General features: G+C 40.6%; 1 protein-coding gene across 1 annotated transcript in view; it reads right to left on the minus strand.

The window, feature by feature from the left end:
- LOC101467683 (very-long-chain (3R)-3-hydroxyacyl-CoA dehydratase) overlaps positions 1-11,655 on the minus strand; it is a 17,769-nt gene extending 6,114 nt beyond the window's left edge. Inside the window, exons 1-9 of the mRNA XM_004573284.2 lie at positions 11,554-11,655; positions 11,433-11,477; positions 7,997-8,042; positions 7,716-7,789; positions 7,306-7,470; positions 6,625-6,673; positions 6,382-6,492; positions 409-536; positions 1-89 (exon numbers count right to left, since the gene is read on the minus strand). The exon at positions 1-89 is cut by the window's left edge and continues 24 nt beyond it. Coding sequence (XP_004573341.1) covers positions 1-89; positions 409-536; positions 6,382-6,492; positions 6,625-6,673; positions 7,306-7,470; positions 7,716-7,789; positions 7,997-8,042; positions 11,433-11,477; positions 11,554-11,598 — 752 coding nt within the window. The 5' untranslated portion in view covers positions 11,599-11,655. The remainder of the gene's footprint in view (positions 90-408; positions 537-6,381; positions 6,493-6,624; positions 6,674-7,305; positions 7,471-7,715; positions 7,790-7,996; positions 8,043-11,432; positions 11,478-11,553) is intronic.
- Between the last annotated feature and the right edge of the window lie 2,758 nt (positions 11,656-14,413).

Consider the following 14,413-nt stretch of genomic DNA (forward strand, 5'->3'; position numbering starts at 1 on the left):
AGGTAGAAGACGAAGAAGACAACGGGCTTGTTCTGCATCTCGTCGAGGCTGCCAAAGACGACGAACAAAATAACATTCCTCCCCGCAACCTGCAGGCACAATTAAAGGCCAGATAAAGCTGACTGTCATAAAAGCACAGGCCTGCAGACTGGAGCTCTGTGTTAGAGCTCTTTAGTTTTACTATTTTACTTTAAGGTATATGATAAATTATTAAATAAATAAATCATTCTGTGGTGCCATGAGACTCTCTAGGTAAAATAAATTGCACATGTGATGCGTGTGAATACTGACTACCTGCCATTTTCAATAATGTTGTGCACATGTGCATGAGCTTTCAATTTTGTAGTTAAGATGAATAAAAAATAAATAAAACACTAACAGGGGGCAAAATGTGTCGCTGGATGTTACCTGTATCATAGCGGGAAAAGCTCCAGTTTTAACCAGACCCAACAAAGGATTAATGACCTCGAGCACGGCCATCATCTGACAGAAATACATGATATCAGCTGTGGTGTGGAAGGTATCATAGAACGAGTCTGTGTGGGGCGAGAGAGAAACAAAAACAGGACATGATTAAGCGAGCACGCTGCCCGAGCCACTATCCATAACCATGATCATTTGCAAAACAAATCCTTGCTGTGTAGTTGTGTTCCTGTTTCAATTCAAATGAGCTTATCTGTGAATAGCTCCTCACAAACAAAACCACAGACCTCTCTCCCTGCAGTCTCTGGACCCCCTGTCTGTTTTATTTTCCTGTCGATTGTGTTTGTTTCTTTTCAGTTTACACACAAACACATGCACACACGCACACAGCCACCATAAACTATTTCACCTGGTTTGGTGTAAATGAAAGTGACAGCAGGTGCAGTGTAGAGGTTGGTCTCCAGCACAGTCTCAAGAGTATGGAAGACATAACAGGAGATGGAGTGTTACATAAAAAGAGCTGGGTGGGGAAGTCTAGCTTCTGCAGGCCACTGGTGCGAATGTTTCTGACCAAACAATCAGAAATAGACTTCATGCGGGAGGCCTGAGGACCTAATGTCCTTCAGTGCTCACAGCCCAGTACCATGCGGCTTGAATGGTTTACAATACCTAACTGATATCCCAGAAGTTTAACTGACTTCATATTATACTTGTTAAGGAAAATGTTATAAAACACTTCTTCAGTAAAGACTCAGAGAAGAGAAACACACAGAACTTCTTGCTAGCAAGGGCAGCCTCCAGACTGAGACTTGTGCTAAGAAACTGCCCCGGTCTTTATTTATACTTCAGTGGGTGCTTGTGTGTGTGTGTGTGTGTGTGTGTGTGTGTGTGTGTGTGTGTGTGTGTGTGTGTGTGTGTGTGTGTGTGTGGGGGGGGGGGGGGGGGGTCAGAGTGTGACCCCATAAAGACTTCCCTAAACCTGCTGGTCTCGAAGTCCAGCAGTTCATCAAACCAAAAAGCACTTAGACTAAAACAGATATAGCTACGTTAATCCTACCGTAAAACAATAAGACAAGGTACGACCTCTCTCATGCTCCCAGGATGTGGGTGTGCACATCAAGCCTTTTGTAGCCTGCTAGAGATCACACATCCTGTCACTACACAATTGATTATATGCCTCTAAGTATACATGGTTGAATATTTCCTAATACAAATAACTACATGCAGTATTCTACCATATGCAAACTTATATCACTAAAAGATTATACTGACTACTAAATACAATTTTCCATTGACAATACTGAGTGCTCACTTCACTTTTTGAGCAGTGTATTATGCTGCAGGCCAAAAGGTCCAACGTTTCTAAGAGGTGAAGAAGAGCTGTTGGCTCTTCTGGCGTATTTAAGGTTAAATTAATCCACAAAAGAACCTCAAGATGAATGAGATGGTTTGAAGTTCAGCACTTTGGCTAGACAAACATGGCAGAGACAGACTAACTGGATTGAATGTGTACTCTGTGATAATACAATGGTAGTAAACATCTGGCATCGCTCACTAACTAACCATTATAACATACTGTATATACATATATATATATACACATATATATATATATATACACACACATATACACACACATATACATATATATACACACACATATACATATATATACACGGCCATCGCTGGCATGATCTGGCTGCGCTTTACCAAACCCGACCTCAGAAGGCCCATTAAGATTTCTCTAAGATTTCCGTCGATTGGCGGTAGCTCGTTAACGGAGATTTGCCGTGTTGTGGCGTTAAGGTCATTTCAACGAGATTAACCTGAAAGCACTAGTGGGAACACAACGAATATGACTGCACATTTACGCCGACATCATCCTAGTGCAAAGACAAGTGGAAGCAGAAAAAAAACAAGCAAGCATGCTACTAACTTTAGCCGAGTCATTTAGACAGCTGTTTAATATGCTGCTGAGAATATAGCCCAGAAGAAGCAGATAGTATAGCTTTTATTTTGGAAAGAGACATTTCTCTGTAATAAACTCTCTTTTCCAAAGATGAGTGATTCCTCAATAAGATACAGGGCTCGCAATATCGCTAGCCCGACGTCCCGGGGCTAGCGATTTTTTTCAGTCGGGCTACCAAAATCTATCTCTTCCCTGCCCGTCGGGCTTTTGTAGGAAGGAAAAATATACAGTGGGGCAAAAAAGTATTTAGTCAGCCACCGATTGTGCAAGTTCCCCCACTTAAAATGATGACAGAGGTCAGTAATTTGCACCAGAGGTACACTTCAACTGTGAGAGACAGAATGTGAAAGAAAAATCCATGAATTCACATGGTAGGATTTGTAAAGAATTTATTCGTAAATTAGGGTGGAAAATAAGTATTTGGTCAATAACAAAAATACAACTCAATACTTTGTAACATAACCTTTGTTGGCAATAACAGAGGTCAAACGTTTACTATAGGTCTTTACCAGGTTTGCACACACAGTAGCTGGTATTTTGGCCCATTCCTCCATGCAGATCTTCTCGAGAGCAGTGATGTTTTGGGGCTGTCGCCGAGCAACACGGACTTTCAACTCCCGCCACAGATTTTCTATGGGGTTGAGGTCTGGAGACTGGCTAGGCCACTCCAGGACTTTCAAATGCTTCTTACGGAGCCACTCCTTTGTTGCCCGGGCGGTGTGTTTTGGATCATTGTCATGTTGGAAGACCCAGCCTCGTCTCATCTTCAAAGTTCTCACTGATGGAAGGAGGTTTTGGCTCAAAATCTCACAATACATGGTCCCATTCATTCTGTCCTTAACACAGATCAGTCGTCCTGTCCCCTTGGCAGAAAAACAGCCCCATAGCATGATGTTTCCACCCCCATGCTTCACAGTAGGTATGGTGTTCTTGGGATGCAACTCAGTATTCTTCTTCCTCCAAACACGACGAGTTGAGTTTATACCAAAAAGTTCTACTTTGGTTTCATCTGACCACATGACATTCTCCCAATCCTCTGCTGTATCATCCATGTGCTCTCTGGCAAACTTCAGACGGGCCTGGACATGCACTGGCTTCAGCAGCGGAACACGTCTGGCACTGCGGGATTTGATTCCCTGCCGTTGTAGTGTGTTACTGATGGTGACCTTTGTTACTTTGGTCCCAGCTCTCTGCAGGTCATTCACCATGTCCCCCCGTGTGGTTCTGGGATCTTTGCTCACCGTTCTCATGATCATTTTGACCCCACGGGATGAGATCTTGCGTGGAGCCCCAGATCGAGGGAGATTATCAGTGGTCTTGTATGTCTTCCATTTTCTGATGATTGCTCCCACAGTTGATTTTTTTCACACCAAGCTGCTTGCCTATTGTAGATTCACTCTTCCCAGTCTGGTGCAGGTCTACAATACTTTTCCTGGTGTCCTTCGAAAGCTCTTTGGTCTTGGCCATGGCGGAGTTTGGAGTCTGACTGTTTGAGGCTGTGGACAGGTGTCTTTTATACAGATGATGAGTTCAAACAGGTGTCATTCATACAGGTAACGAGTGGGGGACAGAAAAGCTTCTTACAGAAGACGTTACAGGTCTGTGAGCGCCAGAGATTTTCCTTGTTTGAGGTGACCAAATACTTATTTTCCACCCTAATTTACGAATAAATTCTTTACAAATCCTACCATGTGAATTCATGGATTTTTCTTTCACATTCTGTCTCTCACAGTTGAAGTGTACCTCTGGTGCAAATTACTGACTTCTGTCATCATTTTAAGTGGGGGAACTTGCACAATCGGTGGCTGACTAAATACTTTTTTGCCCCACTGTATGTCAATGCTTTTGCATTCTTTCAGAAATGTAGCTGGGTAATTATGTCATTGGCATCGGTGAGCCACTGTCAATATGTGACATATTGCAATCGCGTTTGAATTTGCGCTTGTTTTTTTGCTTTCACTTTGCAATCGCGCGAACTGTGTATAGAGAGCGACAGCACTGATCTGTGAGTGATGATAATTTGTGCACCAATTCCTCTGACATCGTCTTATTAATTGTTAGCTTACTATGCAAACATGACAAGTGAAATCTCCCGCAGCAAGCTTAAACATGTGAGAGGTTGATCGCGCAGAGAATCGCTGAGCTTATGTGAGTGTGTGTGTAAAAGCAGCAGGATATATATTTGACTACGATGACCTGGATGACTGAGAACCTTCACAGACAGATATATATTTTAGTTCTGCTGAGCCAAATAAGACAGGTGAGGGTGAAGAAGTGACAGCCAAAGAAAAGCTTACCACAAAACGGAGAAGTTATGACAAATCAGACTATAAGGCAAAAAGAAAGTGCAGCTTTATGGTTTCATGGACAAAATAATTTCTGTGGCTGCAATATGACGAGCTAAATAACCAGGGCTGCACATAAGTGGTCCGCAGGTGCGCATTCGCTGTCAAAATAAAAAACACGCACAAGGGTTAGGGTTAAATTTAAAAACTGTACTTTTGAGTTAAAATATATATTTATAATTTTAATAAATGACAAATTAAAAAGGCATGAACATTTTTTTGTATCGAAAAAATATCGAACCGTGACACCAAAGTATCGAACCGAACCGTGAATTTTGTGTATCGTTGCACCCCTAATATATATATATATATATATATACATATATATATATATACATATATATATATATATATATATATATATATATATATATATATATATATATATATATATATATATATATATATATATATATATATATATATATAAATAAAGCACTTTGTAGCTTATCTGTCCAGCAGAAAAAGGGTTCACTCAAAATATAGTAGTTACTGGATGTAACTTCAGTTCTATGCATCTACTATGCTGATACTGGTAAGTGTTTAAGTTAATAGTCAGATTCTCTTTTATAGAGTTCCTTATAACTCTTCCTTTTGGGGGCTTCTTCACTCACTCACCTCTTTTCACCCTCTGTGTTTGTACATCACTTTAATTATTACTTATTATTCATCTCTGTTTCTCTCAGCAGCTGGCTGCCACTCCCTGAGCCTGATACTGTTGGAGCTTCCTTCCTGATAAAAGGAAGATTTTCCTTCCTACTGTCTTCAAAGTGCTTTTGGTCATAGGGGACTGTCTGATTGTTGTGGTTTTCTCTGCATCATTGTATGGTCTTTACTAGGGATTGGTATCAAGAGTAATTAAATTCCTTAAAATTCCCTTAAAATAGTCCGTTTTGCCTTTGTCTATGGGTCACACTTATTGTTTGCACTTGCTGAAATCAACTGATTTTGGTACCTGTGTCAGAGAAGGAAAATAGTGGCACAGTCTACAGCATGGATATAGGCATTTTATTTATATTCTATTCTATACACAAAAAGACCAGAGCGCGATGCTAAAGTGCAAATTGCATGCAGGACAGAAACAACAGCATTATGCTGGTAGCACAACTTTGGCTCTTTGTAAGCACTTGCACAGACAGCATGCTAATGCTAAGCTAGCCAAGAACCCAGGGTAAAAACTGAGTGAATGCTCACACCAGCCCGGCAGCCAGACCCTAAACTTCAACAGGTAACAAACCGATGAGCAGCCAGGCTTTGTTTCTACCTGTTCATTGTTCTACAGTAGAATCACCATGGCGATCGATTTAAAGTCTCTTTGCGATGGTTTTCATCTTTGCTTTGTGTTCATACCTAAATACTAAGTGAAAGATCCTGTGTGTCCTGATTAGGATAGGGATTTGTGTTTGTTAAATTGTAATGATGAGACAATGTGTTTAAAGTCATTTTATAGAGAAACAGGAAAATAATAAAATGAGTAGTAAAACAAATTAGTTTTCCCCCTTGGGAGTAATTAAGTAAAGTACTGCATTACTTTTAAGAAAAGTGTGTAATACATTACTTTTTTGAATAACGACCCCAAAAAGGCATTTCCAAAAAAATGCCTGCCTTTCCATGCTTCAAGACATTTGTTTTCTCTTTACAAACCTTGACCAAGAATGAAGAGGCGGACAGTCATGTTGACAAAGACCCAGGAGTATCCCAGGAACTGCACGAGGTTGTACATGAACAAGTAGCTTTTCTTCAGACCCAGGTATGCTGTGGAAACAAGAGAGAAAATGACTAAAATCAACTAATCTGCAGAATTTAATCTAAAGGACAGCAAACACAGGTGATATAGGATATCTGAGTTTCAGGTTGTTTGAAGGTGAAGAACTCTGTGAAACTCACGGTCATTACGAACTCTTGACTCCACACTTATCTTGTTTAGCTTCTCCTCCTAAAAGAACAACAAATGAATTACAATTAGTCACATTTCTCATCAGTTCCAAAGCAGCTAGGTGATGAATTTAGTACGTTGAAAAGAAATGTATTTATTTTTTATTGGGAATGCAAAAAGTTATTGTGGCTCTGTAATTGATAGCTGTAGTACATGTTGATGGTGTGAATGTCCCAGAGAGTTCAAAACACGACTCCCTTAATTATAAAACACTTTTACAGATAAACACATTTCACTGGATAATCATATTAAATTTTAGCAGCATGTCCAGAACAACTGATTTAGTCTTTCAGCAGTCTTAATAGCCAAGTAGGAAGGAGCATTGACATGAAGTTTACGTTCAAATTACACATGTGCAAAGCTGAACCTTGCCAGATCACAATAAGTTATGTAATATTATGTGAGTTGGCTCTTGCATGCCTAACTTTGAAAAGGACCTGCCATAAAATGTAAAATGTCCCCCAAACAAAAATATTTTAATCCCCAAAACCTGTTTGCAACTACAAAGACTACATTTTCTAGTCCTTTGACTTCCCATCAGACACAGTGTTCATGTTAGCAACCAAAAGTCTTTTCTGTGGTACACATTTTACTCTCAGTCCTCAGGGTGAGTGGAATCATTGTCGTTTTGCCTTAGCCTGAAGCTCCATCTCAGCGTCCGACTCATCCAGCCATCGGTCGAAGTCTGGGGCCAGAAACAGAGGCTTTTTCTCCTGCAGCGTCAGCCGGTCCCACCAGCGCTCCTCCTTCTTCTTGATTTTGATGTCAACCTGACGCTCAGTGGATTTGTGCTTGATCTGGAAACAGAGTATTAAATCGAGCCTAAATAACATGACATTTTGTTTAACCTGTGTGTGTGTTGAAATAAAACCTACAGCTATTTGTTGGAAATTAAGTCAGTTTTTCAGTTAGTGTCCATGTCAAATTCACTCACACTAAAACTGGAGAATGACAGGAACATTATTAGCACAATGTCATAACCTTAGCAGGAAAAAACACCCCAATCAATTCTTGAAAACTTTCAAAAATGAGACAGCAGTACCTCGGGTCTAACAGGTTCCAGGAACTCCAACTTGAACTCGTATTCATTATCTCCCTTAGCTCCATGACCCTGTGCTGTGGTACAAGGTTTTTTTAAACAGTAAAGTAAGCAAAGTGAGTACAAATTTTATTTGTAGAGAACCTTTCACTAAAAAAATGCTAAAGCATTAAGACAAAAAGACAAAACTGTCTAAGTATATTGTGGTTATGCATCATTCTGTAGTTCATTCTTATTTAATCTTCATTTTCTTGTTCTTAAATGCACAAAAATGAAGTACCAACCTCTGAACTGAAGTGTGTTGTGTTCTTGCAGGTTGATATTGACATTCTGAAAAACACAAAAGCCGCCATCACAACCCGAAAGTGGACAAACCATTGAGGTAGAAATGATACATTAGGTACGGTGATATTCTCTGTTGAAAGAAAAAAGAATCCTCATATAGCCCACAACACAAATTTATAACAATACTTCAAATACTTCGCTCACACTACGATATTATTGTAATTTTTAACATTCTGTGATGCAAAAGTATTGCAAAACATTAACGTCATCATTTTTTTCCAACTTCAAATGATGTCCTCAAAGTTAAAACTTTGTCAATATCTGTTTTCAGTTCTTGTCACTAAAACATTCCATAAATGTTTCCATTAGATGGAGTCAGTCTGATGTTAGTGTGTGATTTAATGGGGTCCAGATGGTAAATACACGCAGTCTGTTTCAGAAATTAAATGTGATAGATCAGTGAAAACCACATATCTGTTGACTCATTCAGACTGACGAAAACATGCTGGCAGTTGATCTGCATTTACAAATCAGCCAAATAAATGTTTGCAAACCTTTGACGATCGATCTGAGGCTACGTTCACACTGCAGGTCTTAATGCTTAATTCCGATTTTTTGATCAAATCCGATTTTTTTGTCTGCTCGTTCACACTACAAATAAAATGCGACAGCAAACGCGCTCTAGTGTGAACGCTCAAAGCGGCCCGCATGCGCAAAAGAAGATGTCACACACAACGCGCTCTGTTTAGACCCAGAGCAAACAATATTGTTTGACTGATGGCCCTTAATATAAAGACTTCGGACTTCACGTTTCCCAATTTTTGCTTTAAGTTATTTTGTTATTTACATAATAATGTAGATAACCTAATAATTATCCTTATTGCTGTTTTAGAGAGGAGCGGTGCTTCAAAGGATAGTTGCAGATTTCTGTCAGAATCTGCAGATTATGCAGTACAAATAAAATGTTAACGTTTCTCCAACGTTGTCTTCCCAGCAGTTTCACTGGATGGCCAGGAAGCTTTCGCGATGTCTTATCGGGCGCTTCTCCGGCGCTGATAATTGGCATCTGTCTTGTGTCAGTGACGTAAAAGACGGATTTAATGCGACTTGACCGTTCATACAGCAGTCGCTTTCTGAAACATCGGATATGTATCGGATTCAGTACCACATACAAAAGTGACCCAGATCGGATTTGAAAATATCGGATTTGTGCCGTTCACACTGTCACACCATGATCGGATATGGGTCTCATAGGGTAAAAAAAAAAATCGGATTTGATGCGCTTTCACCTGCAGTGTGAACGTAGCCTGAGAGTGACTTGAGTTAGTCCTAGTCAGGCTGCAAGTCTTTTCAGAAAGGTTGCCTCCTGTCAATTACCTTGCGACCAAAAGTGATTGTCAGTGTGCAACACATTCAATCTCTGGGTAACCATTTAGTCACCACAAACTGCACGGGAGGTAGCTTGGTCAAGCTAAGTATATCCAGTGTTGGGTGCTTTTTCTGCCGAGTCAATTTGCTTGGCTAACATTATTTCTGCATTTTTCTGCATTTTCCTTCAGCCCTGGAAAAGACCAGACTTTTCTACCTCCACTGACTCTTACTGAAGATCAAATATTCAAACTACAGGTTTGTTTTAAGGACGAGCAACATCAGACTTTCACAATACAGTCAGATCAGGTTATGATGAAGAGCTAAACATAGCAGTACAATACTATACACAAAACTATGTTGCAATATGTTTTTGTTGAAAGTGGTGCAAAGTTGTTGATTCAAGTTTACGGCCACTTTAGAGGTGGTAATGTTGTACTATTGAGTTTTACAGCAGTTATTCTGAGTTGCTTATACTCGTGTGTGTAGGACAGGTGGTGTTCTCTGAGACTGTTTGAGTTTCCCTTCATTCATTTCCCTTCATCCTAAGAGCCGAAACAAGATCCAGAACAACCATTAAACATCATGCATCTTTTATAAGACATTTGTGCAGCAGATGGAGGATGAAGTCGAAGAAGCTACTGTTATAAACTCAGCCCATTAGACTGGATCCTTGTTTAGACACACGTGTTTACACTGGACACACACTAAAGTTATTCAGCAAATAATTAAAATATAGGGAGCTGTAAGCAAATGATGAACCAAATAAAGGTATCAGTGATGTCATCCTCTCAGATGGGCCGCTACAGTCAAAAATAGATAGAAAAGCATCTTATCAGTTGTTATACGACTTCCAAGAAACAAACTACAAGAAAGCTTTAAGTTCTTTTAAAAGCCTGGTTTAAAACCTTTTATCTGATTGGCATCTTTTAACTTTACTTATATAGTTTATTCACATTTTGTTATAATGTCTGATTCTTAGGAGGAGCACTGTGAACTGCAGTGCTGCTGAAAGTTGCTTTGTAAGTAATTTTTGCATTGCCAAGCTTATAGCAAATGGCACGGCCATGCGGCTGACATAATAAGTGAAGCACATCTACAAAAACAAGGAAGTCAAACTTTAGCTGACGTGATCTATTTTTGATATCTCTGAGTACAGTGGATGGTTTCATATTCTTTTAATAGACAACAAAGTTCTACAAAAGAAAAAGAAAAGAAAAAGAAACTTTCCTTTGATGCTTTTGCTAAAGAATTTGTTAGAGATTGAAACACGGTGGGATGTACAGAAAATAACATTTTCACAACTTAGTGTGGTTTAGTGATTTTAAGGTGTCTTTTGGTCATATTTGTAGAGAAACTGAATAATTTTTGTGTTTTAGACTGTCCAATGAAATCTTACTTTGTAGGTGAGGGGAATTCAAATAGATATCATTATTATTATTTCCTTATCATTCACAGCCATAATCGGTAACAAAGAAATATTAGTTCTCTGAAACTCGGCTTTGTTTAAGCAAACATTAGAGGTGGAAAACTGCAAAGAGAGAAGCTACAAAACAAGGAAGTAACTCTAAAACACCAAATTCAACTGTCACTCTGGAGTCATTTCACTCAGTTATCACTAATGCATTTACCTTCTTTACAGAAAACTTCCTTACATTTTAGACCCCATTAGTGCTGAAGGACCTTGACCTCGAGAAGTATTAATCTTGCTTAAAAAATAATTATGCGCTTTTTTTTCTGAACACAGGAGAAGCGTGTATGAATTCTTCTGGTTGTCTGCTTTGTCATGCCAGCTGAAGTAAGTATTATCAGTCAATAAATCCATTTTACAACTGTGACGGTAGCTACGGCATCAGCTAACAGCCAGGCTGGCTAGCTGTGACCGCGACAAAGTCCGCTGTAGTACAGCCACAGCGAAGAAAGCTCCCGTTAAGTAACAGCAACACCCAGACCAGCAAGAAAATAAAAGCAAATTTAAACGGCGAGCCCGTCGGAGTGGAGGTTGAAACATTATATATGGAGTCAATGAGCTGAAAGCTGTCAGGCGGATGTTGGGGACTGTCCTACCTTGACATCGCTCAGTTCCACTCGGAGGTAAATCTCTCCGTGCCGCTGAGCCCAGTAAACATGAGGAGTCAGGATTTGCATGTTCACGATGTTTTGTTCTTTCTGATATCTACATACCTACCCGGCGAAGAATCTTTTTCTCAAACTGATTAACTGAAACCCTCATCTGACAGCCCGGAGGATGGACAGATGATGCAGGGTACTTCCGGGGGGAGGTCGCTCTCGGATTTCAAAATAAGAATTTTGAAAGGGCCGCCTTCAGAATAAAAGTCACCCTAAAAAACAACGAATAAATAAACGGATGAGAATGAATGGGTGGATGGAATGAATGAATAACTCAATGAATCTTTCATACACGTGCCCAGCCAGTGCCACACACAAAGACATTTGGATCTTTCGGTAGTCGTTTCACATTGCTTTAGGTGTGTTTAACCTAACTTTGAATGATTTTTTTAAGTACTTTATCCAAGCCTTTTGCATTTTATATTACTCTGAATTTTAACCAGCTGAAGAAAAAAAGTGTGACTTTATATAAGCATAAATGCAAACACCCATATAAAGAAGCCAGACTCTTTTACTCCCTGGCAGGAAAGTTGTGCTATAACTGAGACTGTTCCACAAGTGGCCACCCAGAGACTATAACAAGACCGCAAAAGACAGGTGATTAGATGTTCATATTCAACCATTATTAGAGCACTGCTTAAATTTTCCCACATTTCACTTCTTCTAGTTTAAAATGATCCAAACGTGAATAAGAGGGGTGCAGCTCCAGCATATTTCATAATCTGACAATTATTGTTAATCATGATATAACTTTTTTAAATGAACTTAAGGCTGCAGGATGACTCTTTCTGCAACTGTGAACAAGTTGATTGATGCAAAGAGCTCAGAAGCATCATGATTTGGGGAATCTTTTCTGTAGAAGAGGTTGGACTTGTTAAACCTTTTTTGCGCCACGGACCGGTTTATGCCCGACAATATTTTCACGGATAAATGCAACAAAATAAAACTAGTACCGGTACCAAAAAAAAAAAGAAGAAGATTTATTCATAACACACGTGAAAAGACCCAGGAAAACCGAGTTAACGATAAAAACGATAACAAAATAACGCTGAAAACTGATAAAAACCCTGAAAACCATACATTTCACACCTGAGCCTCAACTCTCGCGGCCCGGTACCAAACGACTCACGGACAGGTACCGGTCCGAGGCCTGGGGGTTGGGGACCGCTGATTAAAGGACAGCAATGATGTTCATTATTTATAGAATAGAATAGAATAGAATAGAATACTTTTATTTGTCAATTTCTTCAAATGTACTTGCCATACAAAGGAATTGAAATTACGTTTCACACTGTCCCATGCGTAGACATTGACAACAATAAGGTGCAGATGCACAACAAAAACAGCCCTAACAATAGGGTAATAAATAGTAATATAATAATATAAATAAATATATAAATAATATAAATAGTGCTAAAAGAAATACTAAAAATATATAGCAGCAGGTGTGTGCAATTGCAATGCAGAGGTAGTTGTTTCCAGTCAGGAATGTTTTCCAGTTCTTGGTTCAGAGAGTGTTTCCTTGTTGGAGAGTGTGCGTGGGTGGGGGGGGTGGGGGGGGGGGGGGGGTAGAGTCCAATCTGTCTTCCTATACTTCTGCCAATCTGGTGATTCTACTGGCTGGGACCCGGGAGGGAAGAGAGTTCAGCAGTCTCACAGCCTGGTGGATGAAGCTGTTGGTGAGCCTGGTAGTGCGGGAGCGGAGACTTCTGTATCTCTTTCCAGAGGGCAGGAGGCTGAACAGACAGTGCGCGGGGTGGGTTGCATCGTTGACATCGTTGTTATTTATTTATTTATGTTTTTTTGCCTGTTCCGTTTGGTTCTTTTGCCATCAGAATTATTGTCTAAAGGCGAAGAAAGATGCCCAACGGATTTACTTTACCAAATGGACCATCCCAACCTTGCCGTAATGGTCCATTTGTTTCACCTTTTATTGTTTATTTTATTTTATTTTCACTTGCTAAATACGGGACAGACTTGACTAGAGAATAGAAAGGGGAGAAAGAGGGAAAGAAAAACAGCGGGGAAGAGGGACGGGGATAAAGGGCAGAAAACAAAAACCAACAAAATAAGCAGACAAAAAATACAAATATCAATCACCTGGATCACCTGTTGAGAAAGAAAAAAGAGAAAACAAGCAGAAGGAAAAAAAAGAGCAACACAATAAACAACATCACGATGATCTATGGGAATATAACAGTAAATACTAAATATTAAACATTATTGTGCAGCATGTAAGATCGACAGCGCACAGTGTGCTTTGAGGTAGGAGCCAAAAAGGGTGTAGTTTGTGTGTGTGAGCACCCGTGTGTACACCTGTGAGCATGAGCGTGCTTGTTTTTAAAAGGTTCCTTCATGTAATGATCTGCTAGAGGGTGTGGGGAGCCACAGCCCCGCCCTCCAGGGCATGAAGCAGGTATGGAGGAGATCAAAACTCCAGACATCCAGAGGCCCTCAGAACACAAGAGACCAAGGAAGACCAACAGAGGGGCAGCCGCGCCACTGTCCCAGAAAGAGCTGAGGAGAGCCCCAGCTGAGGGGTCACTCATCAGCCGTGGAGCAGAAGTCAGGGGGGGTTGCAGTGACGTGCCCGTGAGCTCCGCCGGCAGCCAGCTGTGCCTGAGTGACCAAGCCCCAGGCCAAGAGGCTGAGGGCACCCCACCCCTGAAGTGGCCCGAGCGAACCCCAAGCTCCAGGCCCCGACAAGCAGCCACCAAGGAGTGAGCCGGTGTGTACCTGGATGCGCACCCCAGACACAAAGAACCACCAACGCACCGATGTCTGAGGGCGTCTGCCACTGGCAGGGGGAGTGGTGGGGGGAGATAGGCCTCCATACCTTGGAGGGCCTGAGATGTCCCTAGAGAGGTGGCGTCTGATACCCAACCTGACATATAGACACAGACATTCAGGCACACACA

This window comes from Maylandia zebra, linkage group LG1 (assembly GCF_041146795.1).
Source record: "Maylandia zebra isolate NMK-2024a linkage group LG1, Mzebra_GT3a, whole genome shotgun sequence".
In the NCBI taxonomy this organism is placed as follows: Eukaryota; Metazoa; Chordata; class Actinopteri; order Cichliformes; family Cichlidae; genus Maylandia; species Maylandia zebra.